The following is a 25,223-nucleotide window of genomic DNA, read 5'->3' on the forward strand; positions in this document are numbered from 1 at the left end:
AGAGCAACTTTTTGTGAACACTTCTGTTTATTTTCACTTTTATTAAAAGTTATGCTATTTTTATTACAAGCATAAAAAAAAAAATATTTCCCAACTGTATTCTAATCAGTTGAGAATGCAATGGGCCACGCCCATTTTCCTATTTTCAGCTTAGCTTTTTTTGCTGCCAAAATTGATTAAATTTCAAGCGAACACTCACGAAACGCAGCATTTATAGAGAAAATTTCCTGGCATCACTGGCTTATTCCAACAGGCGCTGCTGGTGGTGTTGGTGGCCACCCTTTATTCTTTACAGTGAGTCAAATATTTGTCCGTACCCTCCCGTACGGAAAATGTTTGTGATATAAAAGTATATAAAATTCGACTAAAGTGCCATGTTTTATACATCAATCGACGCGGCAGAATGTCCTCTTTAAGACACTGTCATTGGATTTGCAAAAAACTTTTTCTTAAAAAATACAAAAATAGTTTACTGAAAAAAGTAAAATAAAGAGGTCAAATAATTGTCCGTACCCCTAATAAAAGTACAAAATCTGATCGATTTAAGTGAATTTATTTATGAAATGTTGTTTCTGTGTCAAATACTAGTACCTCTAGCCAGTTTGTGACAACTTTGAACTTCTGATAACTTTATTAAGTTAGTTTATATTAAAAATTGGATTAAATTTAGTTTTTTTTATGTAAAACTTATCAAAATATTAGTTTATAAACAACTATTTTTATAAAATTGCTATTTTATGTTGTAAGAGTCTCTATTTAACAAGTTTTAATAATATTTGTTCGAAATATACATTGTTTTCATCTTTTTTATTGACATTTTTCGACCAAAAATACTGTTTCGGAACAATACCGTTAAACAATCCGGATTGTCCCGGAACCGGTTTAACCCTCGGAGGAAATTTTGTGGTGGTCAGATAGAGGACAAAAACCCACCTCTTGCAATTTAAAGCATCCAATTTCGTCCACTACAGCCCGATTACGAGTCCCTAGTCTGAAATTTGAAATTTTCACTTTCCGTACTGAGAATTTTTGTACCGTCCTGGGACAGAATGTTTTGCTTGGGGAATTTGAAAATTTCAAATTTCAGACTAGGACTCGTAATCGGGCTATAGTGGACGAAATTGGATGCTTCAAATTGCAAGAGGTGGGTTTTTTTGTCCTCTATCTGACCACCGCAAAATTTCCCTCCGAGGGGTTGAACCGGTTCCGGGACAATCCGGATTGTTTAACGGTATTGTTCCGAAACAGTATTTTTGGTCGAAAAATGTCAATAAATAAGATGAAAACAATGTATATTTCGAACATATATTGTTAAAACTTGTTAAATAGAGACTCTTACAACATAAAATTGCAATTTTATAAAAATAGTTGTTTATAAACTTATGTTTTGATAAGTTTTACTTTAAAAAACTAAATTTAAACCAATTCTTAATATAAACTAACTAAACAAAGTTATCAGAAGTTCAAAGTTGTCACAAACTGGCTAGAGGTACTAGTATTTGACACAGAAACAACATTTCATAAATAAATTCACTTAAATCGATCAGATTTTGTACTTTTACAAGGGGTACGGACAATTATTTCACCTCTTTTTTTTACTTTTTTCAGTAAACTATTTTTGTATTTTTTAAGAAAAAGTTTTTTGCAAATCCAATGACAGTGTCTTAAAGAGGACATTCTGCCGCGTCGATTGATGTACAAAACATGGCACTTTAGTCGAATTTTATGTACTTTTATATCACAAACATTTTCCGTACGGGGGGGTACGGACAAATATTTGACTCACTGTATTTGCCTTCGCTTCTCGCTCGGCTTTCTTCAGCCTTCGATTGGAATGGGCCGTCAAAATTCAAACGTCAAAAGACTTGGCGCGTTTGTTTTTTTATGGCGCTCGCTAATTATTTACATGTTTCGGGATTATTTTTCAAGTGAGTGACAAACTAATGCTCAAAAGAACATGTTACCGGTAGTTGGAAGCAATTTTATATCTTAAGCGCTTTTAAATCAGTGATCACTGACATTCGGATAATCGAAGTGAAATGCGTCTGAAGAATTTTGATCATCGAGGTTAGACTGTAATGATTCACATATCCTTTCCCGATTCCAACAATACTTCTTTCAACCGGTCTCATCCCCATATCAACACAAATAAGCCTTCACTTTTCGCAGAAGCTATTTTGCACCCCTCCCAGAGGGGCTAGAATCTCCCCCTCCATTCGCGTATCATTTCAGCCATTTTCAATGAATATAAAATTACTTCTGCCCACCCCGCAACCCCAAACCCAAGCCGCTTCTCATTTCCATCAGGAGACGGCGCGACCCCGTCGGGACAACGTGGCCGTCTCAGTTTCATCTGTCTGCGGCACGAACGCAACTGGCGTGGGGTAGAGAGACCCTTTTCTGGGACTGATTTTGACCGGAACGGGCGCAACAACAACGTCAACACAAAGAGTGGTAAAAATGTCCACAGGAACTTGGGTTGGGTAAATTATTTAATCGCCTCAAGATATGCCAGCTGTCAATTTCAAATGCTTTCGGTTGATAGGGCGCCCGAGTTTACGCAGAACTTGGAGTGTTTTTGCATGCATTTTTTAAATTACTAATTTTTCAAAGTTTATTTGAAAATTATATAGACCATCATTTTAACAAAGGTGCTTTAGTTTAGATATTCCTCATTTTTCAATAAAAACTTTTTTTTTTATTCTTTGTCCTCTATCTTAACCTATACCCTAACTGGCTCAATCGGCCTTGCCATCACGGAGCCGTGCGTCTATTTATAGATCCGAGATCTATTGTTCTTCGTATTGATGGTAGATTCAATAAAAACTTGATAAAGTAATATAACAAATTGTCAAAGAACAGAAGAGGGTTGGTTTATGCAGCTGTTCATTTCCAAGTAATTTTTGACTTGTGGCCTCAAAGAGAGCTCCATGCTCCTGTCAATCTCCCCTTGTTGCTGAAGACACCAAGTCAGTATAGTTCCCCCGTCCTGATGCACCAAATCCTTGGAAACATCATTAGTACGACGCCGCCGGTCGCAGAGTATACTTCCAGCTGGTTGCACCTACTGCCAGCAATTTTCAAGCAGATTTCTCATTTCGTCCCTCGGTTCGTACTGCAAGCCGGTATGTCGGGCTTGTTTATTACGCTCGATAGCGTGGAAATGATTTAATCTGCTATTCCGGCCTGGTACGAAGCACCAGGACTAGGCCGAATCACGTCAGAACGACGACCGGCTTGGACTCGAGCGGAGCTTCTCCGGGGAACAAAGGTTTACTTCAAGGGATTCGGATGCTGCGGACAACAGTGAAATTTCGAATGACCTTCTCTGCGGAACTGTCATACACTTCATACCGTTCTGGGTAGAGGCTTATTAAGGGACGACATGTAGCAATCTCCGGATACGTCAGATCTGCACCGGATTCTGTTAGACGGCTGCCAATTTGAGTTTCAAAGGATTTCTAGGGTCATCGTAGGCGGATGATGGTTCGAGGGTGATCTGGCTGCTGTTGAAAGGCTGCCAACAAACTCGTAACCAATTAAATGAGAGTTGCCACGCAGTCGAGTGCATTCCAATCAGAGTGTACTTCTTCGGAAGAACTGCTCGGAATTCCCTGGAATTCCCCGCAGGATGCAATTTTTTAAAGCTCTTCACTCTACCGAGAAGAGAAAACTCATTTTCCGGAATTTCGGTTCCAGCAATTTGGTGGCGGTTACCACAGACTGCCCAGATCGCCACCCAACGGTTGAGCACGAAATAGCTGGTGATGGCGCGTCTAAAGTGTAAATGAACTGCCGTGGGTTTATAACGAGCGTTACGTCATGGGCGGAGAAGTTGTGGTCAGATACAGTCATGCCCCGGTTTGGCACGCCTCGGTTTTGCACTGCCCCGGTTTTGCCTCGTTCAGCTGCCTCGGCCCAGTGCTTAAGGGATTTTGTCTATATAGGAGTCTGTAGTTATGCTCTCGACTGTTAGGCGTCATCCATAAAGTACGTCACGCTCTAGGGGGGGAGGGGGGGTTGTCGCAAGCGTGACAAAGTGTGACAAGGGGGGGAAGGGGGGTCCGTGAGACTGTGACGTCACGCTAGACTATTTGTTGAATACTGAAAATTCAGTCTTAAAATATATTTTAAAAAAGTTTAAAAGAGTAATGTTTCATAAATTATATTCATAAAAGAAACACGATACAAGGTTTTAAGAAACAGACTTTTTGATAATTGATTTAAATGTTTAAATCATATTTTGAAAAAAAAAATCAACACACAACCTGCAGTAATTAACTTCCTCGATTGAACTCCAAATAAAAATGTAATCCTACAATTATAAATCGTGCCACATGGATTTCTATGCAGATATGACATTTTGAAAATTTAATCTAGATTGTACAAAAATCAAAATGGGGGATCCGACAAAGCGTGACGTACTTTTCGAGAGGGGGTCAGAGCCAGCGTGACAAAGTGTGACATAGGGGGGAGGGGGGGTTCATTTTGGCCGATTTTAGCGTGACATACTTTATGGATGACGCCTTACTCTACAATTTTGGATTTGGTTTTCGGCTTTCAGTCATTTAGCAGTGAAAACAATGTATTGTTTCAATTTCCGACGTTTCGGCAAATTTATTGCCTTTTTCAAGGATTCTAAAAAATATTTTTTTTTTTTTTTTTTGTTTTTAACTATTAGTGCTTGTTTTAGGTGGGATGCACTCTTTTGCATGCCATAAACGATCGGTTAGAGAATGAGCTAATGTCCAGAAAAGCTTTGTGCCCAAGAATCTACGGGCAACCCAAAGCTCACAAAGCTGGATTACCACTACGACCAGTAGTTCCAAACATGACAGCACCCACCTACACTCTCTCAAAGTTCGTTGGACAGATACTGCAGAGCTCACTGCAAAGCACCTACAACATAAGGGACTCCTACAGCTTCTGTGACTACATCAACGGCATCACCCTCCCAGCTGACTATGTGTTGGTATCCCTGGACGTTGTTTCTCTTTTCACGTGCATTCCCTTCGAACTTGTTCGACGCGATGTCACGTTCAACTGGAGCGACATACAGAAACACACCAACATAAACCTGGAAATCATGTTGGAAATCATCGAGTTCATCATGAAATCATGCTACTTCACATTCGAGGGAAAGTTCTATTCACAAATTTTTGGAACTGCCATGGGTAACCCCCTGTCGTCCCCACTAGCCGATCTCGTCATGGAGAATCTGATGCACGCCGTCGTCAAAAAGCTCGATTTTCAACCACCAGTGCTCAAGAAGTACGTCGACGACCTGATCGTAGCGCTTCCCCTGAACAAGTTGAAACACGTCCAAGACTCATTCAATAGCTACAGCCAACACATCCAATTCACCTACGAGCTAGAAGAAAACAGGAGACTGCCGTATCTGGACATGGTATTGGTCCGCACCGAAGCCCAACAGATCCGGACGGAATGGTACCGAAAGCCAATTTCGAGTGGTCGTTTTCTGGACTTCTTCTCCTGCCACACCACGAGCCAGAAGGTCAATACAGCTATGAACTTCATACAACGTGTAGACAAACTGTCTACCAACTTAAACACTCGGGAAAAAATGAAGATCGTGGACAGGGAGCTAGAAATCAATCATTACCCAAAACCCCTTCGGCGTCGACTCATCAACTGCCAGCTATGTAACCGTTCCAGCAACGGCAACCAACAACAACAACAACAAACGCAACAAGCCGAACCGAGCCACCAGCAGACAAACATCTGCTACCGATCCATACCAAACATCCCAACCTTGTCACAAACTATAGCCAAAACACTCAAGCAGGACTACCCGGAGGTACGGTTAGCTTTCCGCAACACCAACACTGTGGGCTCAAGCTTCTTCAGCAACATGAAGGACAAGGTGCCCACGGAGAACCACACCAACGTCATCTATGCTATCCCATGCAACGAATGTGAGAGTTCGTACATCGGGATGACAACAACGCAGCTGAAAACGAGGATGTCGAGCCACAGAAGCGACATAAAACGGTTGGACGAGCTGCTACAGGCGGGACACACCACTGACGACTACAAGATAGCCGAGCTGAGGCAGAAAACAGCTTTGCTCGAGCACAGCATCGCAAAACAACATTCTTTCGACACGAAAAAAGTAAGAATCTTAGACCAACACAACCGTGGTACAGCTCTACCAATCCTAGAGATGTGCCATATCACGAACAATAACCATACCGTAAACAAACGTACAGATACAGAGGGCCTGAGTATTATCTACGCAGGATTACTACACACACTTAAAACTAAAAACTATAAACACAGAAAACCCAACACAGTAACACCGGGTGAAACAGAACAAGAATAGTATTCCCTCCCTTCTCCCACATTTGACCCACATTTAGTACACAAAATGACCCAAATTCTAGCCATGCCTTTGACGCTTTTTGGTGAACAAACCGCCATTAAGCTCCGTTCGATTGAAATTGACCGTTTCGTGGATAGTGCAACACAAAAAGTTTTTTCGAAACCGAAACCAGCAGCTACCAGCATAATATGTGCTGCTATGCAGTAAGTGCCCTTAGAACCACTTGAAACATTGCTCAATTTTAACACCCCCCCCCCCCCTTTGTGCAAACCCTTAAAATTACAGCCAACTAAGACTGAGGAACAACAACAAAAGACAGTTATCAATTTACCCAAAACCCCAAAAATAACAAGAAAACAAACCGTTTTTGTAAGTAACCAACAGTATTTTCCCACCTAAAACAAGCACTAATAGTTAAAAACAAAAAAAAATATTTTTTAGAATCCTTGAAAAAGGCAATAAATTTGCCGAAACGTCGGAAATTGAAACAATACATTGTTTTCACTGCTAAATGACTGAAAGCCGAAAACCAAATCCAAAATTATATAGGAGTCATCGGCTAGTGATTTTTCACTGCAAAAAAATCGAAACTTCGCGGCAAATTAATTACAAAACATTGGAATTTCACGGCAATTTCACGGTACTCTAAAAACTACTCAAACAAAAATGTAAAAATGAGCCCTTTTAGCATAGTTATGAACAGAAAATTGTTTTGAAAGTTAGTAGCAGATAGAATTTCCTGACAAAAATGATTATTTTGAAAAAAATGTATTGGATTTATTTTGATTTTATTTATTTTTTTGAGAATTTCCTTCAGTTAAATTTATGATTCTGCAAAAAAAAAAACAATTGTAATATAACTAACAATATATCAAACATTATTTGTTTTCTTAGGTTCAACAATAGAGGAACTCGAGTATTTGAATAAATTTTAGGCAAAACTCATAAAAGCAATTGATAATTGCAGAAAATTTTAATGCATTGCAAATGCTCAACAAATAACTTTTTTGTGTTTTCTTGTATTGTAGTGTTTAATAATGTTTTTTTTTTACAATCTTTTTGGAATTTTGAGGAATAAATAAATTTTTCTGGAAATGTAGAATCAATTTCTGCGTTTCATACAATATTGTAATGAACAATATCTTTAAAAAATAGTTATAAATCCGACAAGTTGTTTAGTTTGGAAACTACATCCGAAATGCTTGTAAAAAATCTTGTAAAGTGTTTGAAATAATATAAATAAAGCTTAAATGTACTGAGAAGCGATTTATCAATGTGCTTACAAAATTTCATGGCCAGGGGCAAATTTCACGGATTACGCGGCTTCCGCGAAATCGCGAAAAATCACTAGTCCTAGCTATATTTGTATGCAAATTCATGTAAACATCAAATAATTATAGTGTTTTGGAATCGGGTTGATGTCAGCTACCGATTACACCTATAATTTAATGAAAATTTTCACTAAAATACGTTTTTTTCTGTTTTTGGAAAATGCAATGTTTCTCGAAAAAAGGCTAAAAATTATTGTTATTGCAATATAGGTATCAAATGATCGGGATTTTTCATACATTTCGAATGTAATTTTTTTTGAAAATCCTAAAAAAAATTAACAAAACTACGTATTTTTGAACAAAAAAGTACTCAAAATTTCAGTTTCTTACAATATGGGTATCAAATGATCGGATTTTTTTTACACATTTCGAATGTAATAACAACATTTTTTGATAATATTAAATTTTTTACAAAACTATGTTTTTTTGAAAAACATACTCAAAGTTTTTTTTTTGCAATATGGGTATAAAATGATTGGGATTTTTCAAAAATTTCGAATATAGTATTATTTCTTTTGAAAATACTCAAAATTCTCACGAAACTACATATTTTCGAAAAAAAACACTCACAATTTCAGTTTTTTTCCGGAAGTTTTAACACATTTTTTTGAACAAACTCAAATTTTTCACAGTAGGGTAGGGTAGTCATCAATGAGACACTTTTGGTTTTCAACTTTCAACGATTTTTGTTGTTTTTTTTTTTCATCAGCATGTTTTAATGAGCTTGTTATTGCATTTTCTTTCTTTTAATGTGTTCTAACATTGACCAAAATATGAGATCGATCTGACGTCTACAGCCAGAGTTATTCAACTGTCTCATTGTAGACGCATTTGGCAGGAACAATGAGACAGCTGGAGAACAATGAGACACTCTTCAATAATCAATACTTTTTTAGTAAAACATCATGTTTTTATATTGTTCCATTGCAGGAGACTTGCTTTGAACATTTTCAAACAAATTTGTCAACATGAAACTTTAATTAACAAAAGTTATACTAAAAAGTATTTAAATTTTGTAAAATCCATATATTTTACGAAATAACTTTATATTTTTGGTTAAATGAAGTTCAAACTCAATAAATATGCCAAAAATCACTCCCAATTCATGTTTTGAAAGATTTCCATAGATTTTGAAAAGTTTATTGAAGAAAAATCAAAGTGTCTCATTGTTACCCATGGGCCGAAAAGAGTGGGGAACAATGAGACAACCCTGGATTCTGGGTATATTCTAATTTTTGGTCAAACCTAATAAAAGGACATTGTAGCCCAACTCATGCCCTGTAAAATGACGAAAGAAATTTGGAGAAATATTTGTTTTTAAGTTAATGGTAGCCTATGAGCGAAAATGTAATTTTTAGTCAAAATTTACTTTTACACCCCAGAATCAAACATTTATGAATAACTTTGCAAGGGAGCGTCCATAATCAAAGTCACTTTTATGGCACACGTGTATCTAGTAGACACACCTTTCCCCCAAATATGAGCCAGATTGGTTAAAACTACGTCTTGTGAGAGCCATTTTTTCATTGTTCCTTGTGTCTCATTGATGACTACTCTACCCTACTACGTTTTTTCGAAAAATGCAAAAAAATAAGTTTTTTACAATATGGGTATCAAATGATTGATATATTTTAAGAAATTTAGATAGCTATAACACTTTTTTTCAAGTACTCAAAATTTTCACAAAACTACGTATTTTCCAAAAAAAATGCTCAAATTTCAAAACTTATTACATTCGAAATGTTTGAAAAATTTCGGATCATTTGTTATCCAACTAAAATTTTGTATGTTTTTTCGAAAATACGTATTTTTGTGAAAATTTTGAGTGTTTTAAAAATAGGTTGTTATTACATTCAAAATGTATGAAAAAATTCCATACATCATTTGATCATTTGATACCCATATTGTGAAAAACTGAGATTTTGAGTTTTTTTTTTCGAAAATACGTAATTTTGTGATAATGTTGAGTATTTTAAAAAGTCTTGTGATTAAATTCGAAATATATTAAAAATCCCAATTATTTGATACCAATTTTGCAAAAAACTGAAATTTCAGTATTTTTTTCAAAAATACGAAGTTTTGTGAAAATTTCCAGTATTTTCAAAAAAAAAATAATGACATTCGAAATATATGACAAAAACACGATCATGTGATACCCATATTACAATATACCCATATCACAATAACACATATTTTGAGTTTTTTTAGAGTAAAAAATTGCATTTCCACAAAACAGGAAAAATACGTATTTATGCGAAAATGTTCATGTAACTATAATATTTCATAATTTAACGAAATTGCGTTTATTGCTGCCAAAATTGAACTAATGCTTGCAGAAAATATTCTGTGATTTTTTTTTAAATTCTGATTAAATTGACAAAGTCGATAAATGCTAAAGGCTAATCGGGCAAGAGGATTTGATTTTTTTTTCCAAAATCTCGTGAGCTATTCATTATTTATTTTGGTAAAATCTCTTCCACCGGGTCCCGGAACATGGTTCCTGTGGCCAATTCTGAACCGACTTATCTTGGGGAATCTTCATACATCATATCATGTCAAGAGCGACGTTTTTCGTTGGTATTTGGCCATATGGGAATTTTAGAAAATCGTCGAAATTAAAGTTCCGGTGATATTTTGGGCTTATCTCGGTTCCCCGTGGTCCACCCAGGATGAAACCCCCTCCAATCGATTCCCTGGTCTGGTTTCCATGTGAAATGTCCTGGCAGGACTTGCGGAATCGTTTTTTTCTCGATTTTATCTCACTGTGGTGTCGAACCACACCCAAAACTGGGCAGCGCTAGTCCGAGAGAATAATGGCCTCAAGACGAGAGAATAGTGGTACCATTTACGGACACAGAGAACACCGCTCGAGATTCATTTGCCAAAAGTGTCGACTATGGGAATCGAACCAGAGACCTTTGACATACTAACCCAATGACTTTACTGTCTCCACCAACACAGCTTGGTGAACAAGGAGTGGCCAGATGTCGATGTATGGCACTTGTTGGAGATTTATTGTTTCAATTAAAGAATGAACTCATTTTTTATGGTGGTGTGAGTTGGTAGCATTGTTCTTTCGGTTTTGGCGTTGAGCCCCCAATAAATTTTGAGGGAACGATTCTCTCGACTCGGAATTTTGGGTGTAGAGGGATGGTAACCCTATCCCAAACAAATAAAACTGACAGCAGTCGACAATAACCACGATTGTCAAATGTGGCCCCACAACAAAAGTACTAGCTATCAAATGGTAGCCTATTACAAATCAATATTTTGGTTTTAAATTTTAAAGTTTTTCGCAATTAAAAAGACAAATTCATGAAAAAAAAACAAATGAATAGTGTTGCTGATGGCAAAATCTACCAAAGTGTTCAGATTTCATGACAAAACGTACCATAGAAATTGAACACTTCGTTCGTGTTTCCCATTTTCATGGACGCCTTTTGACGATTGTCAGAACTCATTTTTCTCCGTGTAATTAAACCCGTAAGCCACTGACAATCCACTTCCCTCCCTTCTTTTACTGTAAAACTGCACGAAACTCTGCCCCATGAAACCTGATGCTCATCATCGCCATCGTCGACCCCGTGACCGTCAACATCGGGCGGCGAAGAGATCCTTCCCGTCGGTGGCGGCCGCAGCGTACCAAAGGCTCCAACGCCCGTCGGATTCTCAAATTGAATTCCACGCCCGGTTAGGTTTCGAGAACCTCCCGCGGCACGGTACAACCCCGCTGATAGTTTAGTTTCGCGCGCACCGGTGGAAAGGGAAGCTCAGCTTTCAGTTTATAGTTTCGTTTCGTTTTCCACGGAAGCCGTTGAGCATCCGTTCGCATTTCTACAATTTCAATTTGCACCACTTTTTGCTGCCGTAAAATAATCCTAATTGCTTCACGAGAAGCGACTTCATTTGAAATGATGCTGCCTGCACCGGCAAGACTGCAACCCGATCCAGATTTGGTGCACTTTTTCACGATGCTTTTTTGTTTGCTTACTTTTTTTCAGTGTGGCTGGTACCGAGTGACTCCAACTAACCCATTTTGAGAAATACAACCGCGATGGCTGGAGGCTTTAGAGCACTGGATAAGTATAGATTTTCACCTTATATTAATTCCGATTTGCTACGATGGAGCGGTTATATTGGTCGTTCCGTCGTTGCTGATTATTTAAATGTGTAATATAAATTTATAATCGAATACCACAGATTATTTGTCCTGAAAGCATGAAAAGTTGTGAAAGCCTTGTTTGACGGCGTACAAAATAATGTTCATAGAAAAAACCACGAATTTTGAACACTTTTTTCGTGGTTCCCAATTTCACGATTTTGGTAACTCATTTTTCTCCGTGTAGTAAAGCAAGCCATCTGCCACATTGGCCAGGCCACACTGTCAAAAAGTTTGTTTGTTTGTCATAGTCTAATACGTCCTCAAGAGGAACAAAGTTGAATTGTAAACAAATAGTCTGTCCTTCTTAGTCGGAATGCAAACATCAACTGAAGTGAACTGGATAGACTCTTTGTTTACAATGGTAGTTTTACGCCGACTCGATTTTTAGGTTAGAAATTTGACAGATTGGCTGTACTGTTCACATTTTTTGCACGTGTGTCTCAGTGGGGTGTGTGTGCGTGTGCGCTCGTGACGTCACGCCGGGGGGATGGCAACCCTATTCCGATCAAAGCAAACTGACAACAGTCGACATTAGCACGGTTGTCAAATGAGAGCCCACAACAAAAGCACTAGCTGTCAAATGGTAGCCCATAACAAATCATTGTTTGGGTTTTTGATTTTCAAATTTCCCGCAATTCAAACGATAAATACCTGAAAAACACGTGAGTTGTGTTGCTGATGGCAAACTCTATCATATCCTTGGAGATTCCATCCCAATATTGGCTGAAAATTCATATCGAAAAAAGTGATTTTTCTGTTTACCTTTTTTTGCTTTTTTTCTTATGGTCGATCAAACAGTGCGCCCGTACACTGTGAATCGGCATTACACATTTTTCAGTTTGGTTTTACACATTTGCATGGGACTTTTGAGTTTAACCAGGATAACACACTTCGTGTTACCAAAGTAATATGAATAATACTGATTCTGAGTGTTTGTTATCTGAACTTCCAAGATGGCGGCTTCTTCGCTACCCCCTGCGTCACGCTGTAAAACCTAATAGGCGGCGGGTAAGATGCGGGCCAAATAATGTCAAAAATACTCCCCCCTCACTTCGTCTCACCATCCAGCTGCAGCTTTGTTGAAAAACAAACGGAGCGCGTGGTCGCATGATGGCGGGATCGAGCAAGAATTAGGGGTGATCATATGGTTAAACATGAAACTTGGCAAAAAGAGAAATTAAATATTTTGAACATAATAAAAAAATTGTAACGATGCTCGAACAATTAAAGTAAGAACAAGATTGTCCGTCAGGCCTGGACGCAAACGCAAAATTTTGCGCCTGTCATCATAGCCTGCCAGTCATCGACCATTGAACAAAGCAACCCCTGTAGATTGTTCGACTGACAGTTGATGGAAAAATCGAACTGGCACAGCGTTCTGCGTTCACCAATGCGTCGAACGGACAATCTTGTTCATAGCTTTACCCCTGATGTTGAAGAAGTGATAAAAGATAAAAATGTTCAGCCCTAATTTTTCTTCGAATTGAACATGTTCACACAAATTGGGCACCCCTAGGCCTATCCACGACCGTGAGAAGCTGGCAGAAAATCCAGCTACCAGCTAAATCCACAATACCATTTCACTACCAAACCATGCTTTTTTTCCTCTCGTAAGACGATGCGCAGTTCTGGGTGTACTACAATAGGTTCGATGAATTAGCTGATAAAAAAATGGCGAGGGAGCTGATTGCCATTTAATCAACTTAATGTTGTTTGGAGGAGATTGAAAATGGCGATTCAAAAGGTAAAACCAACAGTGAAAATTAATGCTGTTGTAACTATGAAGGCGTTTAAATGTGTTTTGCTGATTTTCTGTGCAATAATACAACGCAGCAGTAATTTCAATACGGACACGCTTGAGCGAACCTTGGTGGCCATCGAGTACCTGATCAGCGTGAAACCGGGCGCGTTCAGCTGCGTTTTCTACGATGTTGCTCCACACTATCCCCATGACAACATCTTGGACGCCATTTTGAAATCACCCCGGTTGGACCACGTGGCCAAGTACGTGGTCAATGGATCTGAACGTACTAACGTGTATAAGCTGCCCTGGAATCCTTCCCTGTTGTTGTTACACACGGGAAACAACGTTAGCCACTTGGAGTCGTTCGATGTCATCGTTGACATGTTTTACTTTATGTATCTGTTTGATCCAGCCACCAAGATGCTAGTATTCGTCGATGAACTTTATACCCCAGCGATGATCCAGATGCAGGGACACGTGTATTTCGCCAGCTTCAATTACTTCGTTTACATTGGTGATACCTCAAAGGATGTCTATCAGTGCAACGGGGTTTACTGCTGGAACCGACCCAGGGAACAGCATCCGATGTATCTGTTTTCGTACTGTCGCCGAAGTATGCAAGGACGTAGCATCACTTACATCAAGAATGAGCGAGTACTATCGTTCGCATGGAATTCAAAGTGGCTGAACGAAACGGCTCGATACTTGAATACGACGACTGCCGAGTATCCTCACAATTGTGAAGCATCCGATGAAGCGTATCAACAGTGCTATCAAAATCATTCAGCAGGAAATGGAGCCGATATTTTGCTAATCTACATGACCTTCGATAGGCCAGATGCAACGATTCCCAGAAATTTCCGACAAGTTTTCACTACCCACATGGTATTTTCCAAAATAGCTGTACCCCGGGATCGACCAGTGAACACCGCCGAACTGCTGGCCATGCCCTTCAGCTGGCAAGTTTGGACGCTGCTGGTGACGATACTCGTTTTGTCCGAAATTGCAAAGAGACTGTTTCCAACCCTGATTGAAAACGATCCGGTGCTGCTTGTGGTGTGCGGCTACGAAAAGCACGATCTTCACCGAGCAGGTCGTCCCGAAAAGATCGTTCTACTTTCACTGATCATCTTGATGTTCTTCATGTCAAACGCCTTCGAGACCAAGATCGTCTCGCTGATGGTGAGCAAACCTTCGATTCAACGGGTTCAAACACTGGATGACCTCTACCAGTCCGGAATCAAACTGTACGAAGATTTGGAGCATAACCCACAGTTTGTCGTGGACTCGGTCCTCAAGAGGTTTGTAGCGCAAGGAACGCGAACAGAGTTTCACGAAACACGTCCTGGTGCGGCCGTTTATTGGAACAGCGACTACGTCGATGTGTTCAAGGACGTGGCGTTCGATTACGAGCGCATGCAGCCGTTCTATGTGGTGCTTGATTTCGAACATTTCAGTGGGTTTGAGCTGTACTGGGTTTCTCCGCGGAATCAGCTGGTGAAAGAACTTCGCTTCATTCACATCACGCTCACCGAAACTGGCCTCATGGGTTTATGGAAGCAGCAATGGCGCGATGAGATCCGGTCGAAGTACATTGGAAGGAGACCCAGGGTGGATATCAACGAGAAGGCGGATCTCAACTTTGACGACATGCAACCGGCCTGGTTGGCTTTGGGAGTTGGGCTGTGCGTCAGCTTGGTTGGGTTTGTAGGGGAGCACCTGGCGAAACGGTTTAACGCAAGAGTATTCAAGCTGGAACGTTAAATTTGATAATGAACTCGTTGCAACACTTACTTATTTGACATTTGAATAAAAACATATTGTTGTAAGATTTAAACTCAAGACATTAGATTTTTTATCTTGCATTGATAGTGATTGCAATAGTATCAATAAGTACAAACATAAATTGCAACATACGATAGTCAGTCATAATCTACACCCAGAACTGGGCATCGGCATACGAGAGGATAAAGAGCATGGTTCGGCAGTAAAATGGTACTGTGTGCGGACGGAGAGGATAAATCCCGAAATTATCGAGAGTACTTTACTCATGAGTTCATCTTCAAAAAAAAATCATCAATCAAAAAAGTACCGATACCGAGACTCGAACCCAAGACCTTCGGCTTATTGAACCGTGCCTTTGCCGTATGGGCCACCATGGTTCAGTGACTAAGTGGCGGTCATTTGTCCATATAAGCCACTCAATAGGATGAACTGTTCCAATGAACGAATGAACACGCGAGAGGTCTTTACTCACGCAAGATAGTACTTTCCTCACGTTTCTTTTCTACTATTTTCGCCTTAAATGCCACTTCGATTGTCAAGTCTTTTCTTGCACTTCTTTGCATTTTTCATTATCACCACTCACCAGCTCATCTGGACCTTCCGACCCTATGACATTAGTATTATTATTATTGTGCCAACTCAGAGCGTTGCCATTTCAACGACGCCAGTAAGCAAGTGTTGCCAGCGTGACCCAGGTGTACCCTCCCGGTGGCAGTCGCCGGTTGTTTGCATTATCGAGCCAAAGGTCATAAAACCGGATGAAACATGGGCCGGCACCTACTTGGTCATAAAAATGCTTGGTTTTCTTTGAGTTTGGAGGAAATTTTGTGCGGTTTTCCCTCGCCCAGCAAGTGTGGCCCATTTTATGGTCCTCTCTTTGTGTGCGGGCTGCCTGCCACGTTGAATATTTCAGTACGATGAATTTTAAGATTCTCATTTACGGAAATACCCCCTCCCCCTTCCTCTCCGGAAAGCGGGCATAAAATATTTAGAAATATCGAATGCTGCGCTGGAAATTGTTTTTCAGCTTACTGCCAGGATCGTTAAAAGTTCGGGTCCGCCCAACGCGTGCCGTGGTTACAAAACAAGACTTTGGCCCCATTTTCGGTGTGGCGGTGTCCCCGCGGGTTTAGCTTTCCACCCTGTCCCCTGCAGTTGGCCCCCGGGAAGCCGATTTAGATGATTGATGGTCGGAGGATTCGTTTTATTTTTCTGGCGTTAGGACGATTGTTCCACCCTTCTTGAATATTTTTTTTTTCTGCTAAGTCAGTGAGAAAAATGTGAGAATGAAGACTTCCTTAAGGATGACGATGGTATGTCAGGGCTTTATGGAAAGTCATCACAAAAGTCAACCAGTTGTTGGCTGAATAGCTTGAAATCACTACACTGCGATTTTTGCAATTTAGCTACTACAATAATTGTTATTTATCCAGAAATGTTTCAAACATTCATATCCCCCAGAATATACTGCCAAAGTCATAAAGGTCACAACCTTTGGGAATTCAACACAGGACATAAATGTCATCAAATGTTATACCAAAGCCAGCGTAAATTCGTTAGGAAGTTTAGTTCTGCACTTTTGGGCAACAAGTGGAGTTCTGAATAATTCCCTCTAATCAATCATTCTAGCTACTGAAAGCAGAATGTGTTTCGCAAGCTAAAGAACGTTCCTATAAATAGATAATCAGCGGAATTTTAGATTAACTTCACTTAAACTTTTGTTAGCCTCATTTCCCACAGAGCTTCACCGCAACTCGCAAGGGGTTATTATCATTAAATATAAATAAACCCATAATCAGAGAGGATTTGCAACTGTAGCTCACAACAGATGACCTGCTTGTTGCAACAATAATGCAAATTGCAGCAATTAGGAGTGGATATCTTGGCTGCGGAGTCGGGTCATATTTCAAGCGACTCCGACTCCGACTCAGGCTTTCAACACCAACCGACTCCGACTCCAACTTCCGGCCTAGCCGACTCGGACTCCGACTCCAGCTTTCAACAAATTGTTGGCTCCGACTCCGACTCCACATATTTTTAAATTTTTCAAAAGTTAATTGACTATTATTTTGAAAATATTAATAAATACCCTCTAAGTGTAAAGTTTTTCTCCAGGATAATAAGTTCGAATCAAAAAATGGAAAAACGTTTCTAGGTTACAAGTTTTATACGTTACAAGCCTTACCCGACAAACTTCGTTCTGCCTTTTTTTTCGTTTGTTGACGTTTTTTGATGTTTTGCTTATTCAGCCTCCTGTGATCAAAATATGATTTTACGTAACTTTCTCCATACAATTTGCCGATGCTCCGGAATCGGTTCCAGAGTGGCCAAAGTGTCAATTAGTTAGCGTAAGAACCTTCCTTGGGCTTATACGAACCCAACGCAACAAAAAGCACATCGATCCGACGCTCCGTATTGAACTGATTCGCGTTCGAACAAAACCGTCGAATTTTTTTATATTTATAGAAGCAGCAATTAAAAATTCCCAGATTTGAAGGTGATTTTAGAACATTTCTTTTAGTAAATTTTGATTTATTTACATAACCTTAAATTCACATTAACAGGGTGGCCACTCAAGTCGGGAAATCGCGAAAGTCGGGAATTCGCCAAAATTCGCTAAAAATCGGGAAAAAGTCGGGAATTCCAAGCATACTTCTTTGAAAATTATTTTCTAACTCTTGAATAATTTTGTCATATTTTGTACAATTATCAAATTAAATTCACAATTTTTTTCTTAAGTAACTTATTTTAAATTTAAGGTTCCTTTCACTGTTTCTATTCATTTAAGAATGAAAAGGCCATTTAAGACATTAAAAATCCTAATAAATATTAAATGCATTCAACACAGAATTCCATAATATTTTCTTATGAATCAACCGGTTTTTACCAATTTTTGTTTATAAAACAAGATCTATTTATCAAATAAATTTAATTAAAAACAACAACAAAGTTAATTAAAAACTAATAGAACCTAATTTTAACAATTATGGCCAGCGTAAAGTTATGATTCTTTTTTAATGGTTTTAATCTTGATTGAATATTTGAAAAAAGATTCCAACTAGAGTTTGGCAACGGTTTTTTTGGTAGAAAAAAATCATTAAGTCATTTCAAATATTTTTCCCCAAAGGTTTGTCTTTCGAATAAAAACCAATCGTTATTCGTTCTGAATGAAAAAAATTAAAAACTTTATTACGTTTTGTAACATGAAAAAAATATCGAAAAAGCAAAAAAAAAGGAATTTTGATTTAAATTATTGCGAATATGTTTGTTTGAAGCATTTGTCTCTTCGAACATTTCGCATAAAGTATGTTGTAAAACATGGAATCTTATCAAGCTGAATTTTTCATTAAAAAAAAAATAAAACAGTTGAATACTGATAACTGGATAAATCAGGTCCAAATTAAAAAAAAAAAAAAAACATAGAAGGGAACTTAAAAAAAATAACGAATTCCTAGATATTTTTCAAAATTCTTTGAAATAATGTTATCATGTTTTAAGCGTTCTTTGATTTTAAATAAAATAAAATTAGGAGAAAATGTTATATTCAGTAATCTTTAACTTTTTGTTTTTGAAGTATCAAAAACTATACGTTTTTCAGTTTTAAAAATTAACATTGAAATTATAAGTGTTTTCATGCTTTCAGTTATTTCTAAAAGACTATTATTTGTTTATGTTTCTACCCTGAATCAAAATAATGAGTGCTTCCATTTTTAAAGTATTTTTGAGGAGTTTGTTGTTGTGTTTATTTTTCTACAAAAATTGTAAATAGTTAGATTTTTTTAATTTGTTTAGATTTTTTTTTTGCGATGGTTGCTATTAATTTTTTTATAAAGAGTTTTTTGTTAGAAATCATTATTTAGATAAGAAACGCCTATTTTTTGAGATTATGGAAAAGTCGGGAAAAAGTCGGGAATTTGAAAATGGGATTTGAGTGGTCACCCTGCATTAAATTTAATAAAAGCTAATAAATTTAAATATTTTTCTGTTTTTCATTATTAAAAGAAACCATCATCATTAAAAGAAACCTAGCCTTAACGATCGATTCAACATATTAACACGGACGTCGTCCGCGATATTAATTCAATTTTCTAACTTTTAGGCTGACTTTCACTGATTTTTACTTAAGACATGGACATCACGCCATGGCTGAAGGAGATTATTATTGCAAATCAATGTATCTAAAAAAAATCTTCGTGGAAAGGACACTTAAAGGGTCCTCTACAAATATTTGTGACGTAGACCATTTTTTACCCAGGGATTTTTGATTTAATTTATTTTAAAATTTTCTATATATTCAAAAGGAGGCGCGCGATACTTTTTGAATCTTCACGAAGCTTTATGAATGATCGTGCGCCTCCATCAAAATATATGAAAAAAAAACTTTAAATTGAAAACAAAAAAACTAACTTAATCCACCTATGTGGTTGGAGCCTTCCTCACTCATTACCAACAATAGCTCTACACAAATTCCATCTATTTTATAGATCCGGAATAAAAAGTACACCATATCTCAAGACAGGGTTGCCAGATCGTCATTGTTTTGGACTCGTTGGAAAGGTCTTTTGATAACCTAACCAACGATGGGTCGGATGGTGGATCCGGACATAGTTTACATACATTTAAGTGAGATCCGGCTTCCAAAAAGTACATCAATATCACTTATGGGGCCATATCTCGAGACAGGGTTGCCAGATATTCATTGTTTTGGACTCGTTGGAAATGTCTTTCGATAACCTAACCAACGATGGGTCGGATGGTGGATCCGGACATAGTTTACATACATTTAAGTGAGATCCGGCTTCCAAAAAGTACATCAATATCACTTATGGGGTCATATCTCGAGACAGGGTTGCCAGATCTTCATTGTTTTGGACTCGTTGGAAATGTCTTTCGATAACCTAACCAACGATGGGTCGGATGGTGGATCCGGACATAGTTTACATACATTTAAGTGAGATCCGGCTTCCAAAAAGTACATCAATATCACTTATGGGGTCATATCTCGAGACAGGGTTGCCAGATCTTCATTGTTTTGGACTCGTTGGAAAAGTCTTTCGATAACCTAACCAACGATGGGTCGGATGGTGGATCCGGACATAGTTTACATACATTTAAGTGAGATCCGGCTTCCAAAAAGTACACCAATATCACTTAAGGGGCCATATCTCGAGACAGGGTTGCCAGATCTTCAATGTTTTGGACTCGTTGGAAAGGTCTTGCGATAACCTGACCAACGATGGGTCGGATGGTGGATCCGGACATAGTTTACATACATTTAAGTGAGATCCGGCTTCCAAAAAGTACATCAATATCATTTAAGGGGCCATATCTCGAGACAGGGTTGCCAGATCGTCATTGTTTTGGACTCGTTGGAAAGGTCTTTCGATAACCTAACCAACGATGGGTCGGATGGTGGATCCGGACATAGTTTACATACATTTAAGTGAGATCCGGCTTCCAAAAAGTAGATCAATATCACTTATGGGGTCATATCTCGAGACAGGGTTGCCAGATCTTCATTGTTTTGGACTCGTTGGAAAAGTCTTTCGATAACCTAACCAACGATGGGTCGGATGGTGGATCCGGACATAGTTTACATACATTTAAGTGAGATCCGGCTTCCAAAAAGTACACCAATATCACTTAAGGGGCCATATCTCGAGACAGGGTTGCCAGATCTTCAATGTTTTGGACTCGTTGGAAAGGTCTTGCGATAACCTGACCAACGATGGGTCGGATGGTGGATCCGGACATAGTTTACATACATTTAAGTGAGATCCGGATATATGTGAAAACACATTTTTATACATAACTTTTGAACTACTTATCGAAACTTCAATATGTATAAAACTCGATCTATGGGACCCTAAACCAAGTCGAATACAACAAGTTCGGGTCAAATCGGTTCAGCCAGTGCCGAGAAACATGAGCTAGTTTGTTGGTCACATACACACATACACACACACATACACACACACATACACACAGACATTTGTTCAGTTTTCGATTCTGAGTCGATATGTATACATGAAGGTGGGTCTACGACGTTTTTTTACAAAGTTCATTTTTAGAGCAGGATTATTGCCTTACCTCAGTGAGGAAGGCAAAACCTTTTTGGTACTGAAATCTTGAGATTTTTTCAACGAATCGGGACTACAGTCTGAATAGGGACAGCACGTTTTAAAGCAGTTAAAAAATATCAAAATATTAAACTGCAACATTGCTAAAACAGCTGTCTCAATACACCCATTTGTCCCGATTCACCCAGATGACGGTAGTAAACATTAGGAGAATCGATATATTTTACATATTCAATGATTATTTCAAAATTAGTTGCAACCTTTTTTTTTGATATTTTATGCAGTTTCAAATATGTTAAAGCGAACCTTAGATTTTTTTGTACTTAATTATGAAAAAAATGCGCATGTTGAGTTCCAAGTAATAGATTGATCATTGATTATTTAATTGAAGATTTATACTGTCAGCAATTTTATTTTCTGATTTCCAAAAACAATGATTATTATTCATTCGTAACTTTTTTCCAAGACATTCGCTACCGGGGCTAAAAATAACTGTGTGTGTACTTTTTCAGAAAGAACTGGATTAGATTTGGTCAAATTTTAATTGAAAGGGTACATGAATATAGGCAAAAGGAAGCAGCCAAGAATCAATGGAATATTTCGGACCACAAAACCAATATTGTTTTGCCTTCCTCACTGTGGTAAGGCTATAATCATGCTCTAAAAATGAACTTTGTAAAAATACGTCGTAGACCCACCTTCATGTATACATATCGACTCAGAATCGAAAACTGAACAAATGTCTGTGTGTATGTATGTATGTGACCAACAAACTAGCTCATGTTTCTCGGCACTGGCTGAACCGATTTGACCCGAACCTGTTGCATTCGACTTGGTTTAGGGTCCCATAGATCGAGTTTTATACAGATTGAAGTTTCGATAAGTAGTTCAAAAGTTATGTATAAAAATGTGTTTTCACATATATCCGGATCTCACTTAAATGTATGTAAACTATGTCCGGATCCACCATCCGACCCATCGTTAGTTAGGTTATCAAAAGACCTTTCCAATGAGTCCAAAACATTGAAGATCTGGCAACCCTGTCTCGAGATATGGCCCCTTAAGTGATATTGGTGTACTTTTTGGAAGCCGGATCTCACTTTAATGTATGTAAACTATGTCCGGATCCACCATACGACCCTTTATTCGTTAAGTTATCAAAAGACCTTTCCAACGAGTCCAAAACATTGAAGATCTGGCAACCCTGTCTCGAGATTTATCCACTTAAGTGATAATGATGTACTTTTTGGAAGCCGGATCTCACTTAAATGTATGTAAACTATGTCCGGAGTCGAGTCCAAAACATTGAAGATCTGGCAACCCTGTCCCGAGATATGGCCCCCTAAGTGATATTGATGTAATTTTTGGAAACCGGATCTCACTTAAATGTATGTAAACTACGTCCGGATCCACCATCCGACCTTTTATTGGTTAGGTTATCGAAAGACCTTTCCAACGAGTCCAAAACATTGAAGATCTGGCAACCCTGTCTCGAGATATGGCCACTTAAGTTATATTTATATACTTTTTTTTATTCCGGATCTAAAAAATAGATGAAATTTGTGTACAGCCATTGAGTGTAATGAGTGAGGAAGGCTCCGACCACATAGGTGGATTAAGTTAGTTTTTTTGTAGTTATGATACTACCTACTCGAGAGGATTAACAGGTAATCATTCAGTGATCATAGTGTAACAACACAATTAGAGTATTCCAATCACAATAGGAATGCTTCAAAAACATAATGGCATCTGATCAATCTCTTTAAAAAAATGGCAGCGCAGTGCATACGACTTTAAAACCAATTAAAAATATACGAAGTTTTGTGAATTAAACTGCATTGTAACAAATACTGAAAAAAAGTTTTGAATTTGAATAACTCCGACTCCGACTCCAGGTTACCAGAAATTTTCGGCTACGACTCCGACTGCAGCTCATAAAATTTAGCCGACTCCGGCTGTTCGAGTTTTGACGACTTCGACTCCGACTCCGACTCCAGGTCCCCAAAAAAAACCCGACTCCACAACCTTGGTTCCAAAAAGACTCATTCACTCGCGACCACAAATCGAACGCGACGAAAAACTGCTCTGACAGTTTCCTACCGTTTGTCCCTTCCACGCCGATTGCTACTGAATACTCTCTCTTTGCCCTCGCTCTCACTCCATTCGGGTAGTACAGCGAATGGTCAAGAGAGACCGATTGCGTTATGTCGCTCAGTCGCTCAGTCGAAATAGTTTGCGATCGGCTTTGTTTTTGCTCATTTACCTATTGCAGGCCAAAAGAGCGCCGAGCTGGTAGGAAAAGAAATTCACGAAGTATTTGTGTCGCTGGGTGAAGCAATTGAGCTAGCCGCTGTCAGTCTGAGAGTAGTGTTCGCTCGCGAATGGTTGCGAGCTCCAGCCGGCAAATGTTCGCTCCACGATGAGTGAGTGATTTCTGATCTTTGAACCAAAAGTCAGGACCCTTGCTTTGTTGATTAGATTGCTTATTTCTATGATATATGTTGTTGACAATTCACACCTTCTTGTTTATTCACTGTACAGCCCGCAAGATGAAAAAACTAATGTTGCATAATATCATCTTTTGACATAGAGAATGTAAGGACAAAGCTTGGGACAAGCGACATTCCAATGAAAACAACACTGTTTGACAGTGTTACCAATTTTACGAAACAGCCATGATTTTTCGTAAACTGTTGAAAGAGTTGAAAATAAATATTTACATTATTTTAGATGAAAAATCAAATTTGAAATAGGAAAGAACCTAACAACAGGAAGCTTTATCAACTGTCTATAATTTTTTTAAAGGATTAGACAATTTCCTATACATTTGGTTCAGAGAGATTTAATATTGGACCAATGGTTGCTGAGATACACTCTCTGATAGAAAAGCAGGAAAATTTGACTGACGATAACTCAGCAAATATGTTCCGGTCTTTCGAATAAAAATAAAATTAAAATAAATAAATAATTGCCACATTTATTAATCATTAATATATATTTTAATACCTATGATTGATAACTGTCAAGGTCAATCACCATTTACGTATGTCTCTGCTCTATCCTCTGATGTATTTTAAATGTTGTATTTTGATAATGTGATGCATACGATACCTGAAAAGATAAGGAAAGAAGAATGATTGTTTGAATATTTTATTGAAAATCCTATATATGTGAGAGCGAATAAAAGTGAAACACACTTCCAGAAAGCAAATCCAATTACATTACAATTTTCCAAAGTCTTTTGAAAGTCATCCGCGACTCCCTTTCAGAAAAGATGAACTCAGCGGATTGTTCCATTCGAGCTTTCACTTAATCAAAAACTTTTTAACGAATTCTCGTAACCTTAGGAACCCATAACACCCGCACTGCTCCATCAACAAACACTTCAAACCAAATTTATTCAAGACTGCTTTCTAGCAAGGACGGAGCGCTATGAATTTAATAAATCACGAATCAATCAACCCCTGGCCCTACTTTTGTCCTTCGTCCCTCATAGTGTAAAAAAATAAGCTATCACTCATGCAAATTCATTTTTCCAGAATGAGAGAGGGGAAAAAACAGCAGTATACTTCCTACTTACAAAGGGAAATCCTCACATTGTTCCTTTTTTTCGGGTATATTTCTTACTAGGGTAAATGTTTCTGTTTCGAGACTTTTGTCATTGTTCGCAAGAAATTGCGTTCACTGTCTAAATTAGATCCGCAACCACCCCCAAACTCTGTGCGTACGAGTTGCTACAGAAGCGCCTTTTTTATGCCCAATCTTACTCCCCATTCAA

The 25,223-nt window shown here is 38.3% G+C and overlaps 3 protein-coding genes across 8 annotated transcripts in view; 2 read left to right on the forward strand and 1 right to left on the reverse strand.

Moving 5' to 3' along the window:
• LOC6052391 (synaptobrevin) overlaps nucleotides 1-11,873 on the forward strand; it is a 52,752-nt gene extending 40,879 nt beyond the window's left edge. For all 3 annotated transcript variants that reach the window (XM_038260346.1, XM_038260349.1, XM_038260347.1), the window contains exon 4: nucleotides 11,676-11,873. In XM_038260346.1, coding sequence (XP_038116274.1) covers nucleotides 11,676-11,704 — 29 coding nt within the window. In that variant the 3' untranslated portion in view covers nucleotides 11,705-11,873. The remainder of the gene's footprint in view (nucleotides 1-11,675) is intronic.
• Nucleotides 1-25,223, reverse strand: part of LOC6053463 (chondroitin sulfate N-acetylgalactosaminyltransferase 1) — a 113,814-nt gene that overhangs the window by 48,612 nt on the left and 39,979 nt on the right. The gene's annotated exons all lie outside the window — the stretch shown is intronic.
• Nucleotides 4,722-6,876, forward strand: LOC119768859. Of its 2 annotated transcripts, XM_038260343.1 has the most exons (3): nucleotides 4,722-6,546; nucleotides 6,629-6,712; nucleotides 6,785-6,876. In XM_038260343.1, exon 1 carries the CDS (start codon nucleotides 4,745-4,747, stop codon nucleotides 6,341-6,343), a length of 1,599 nt encoding a protein of 532 aa, XP_038116271.1. In that variant the 5' UTR covers nucleotides 4,722-4,744; the 3' UTR covers nucleotides 6,344-6,546; nucleotides 6,629-6,712; nucleotides 6,785-6,876. The 2 variants fall into 2 exon arrangements, with proteins under 2 accessions (XP_038116271.1, XP_038116270.1); XM_038260342.1 differs by lacking the exon at nucleotides 6,785-6,876 and having other exon boundaries at nucleotides 6,629-6,774.

The sequence above is a fragment of the Culex quinquefasciatus genome, chromosome 3, assembly GCF_015732765.1.
Source record: "Culex quinquefasciatus strain JHB chromosome 3, VPISU_Cqui_1.0_pri_paternal, whole genome shotgun sequence".
Taxonomy (NCBI): domain Eukaryota; kingdom Metazoa; phylum Arthropoda; class Insecta; order Diptera; family Culicidae; genus Culex; species Culex quinquefasciatus.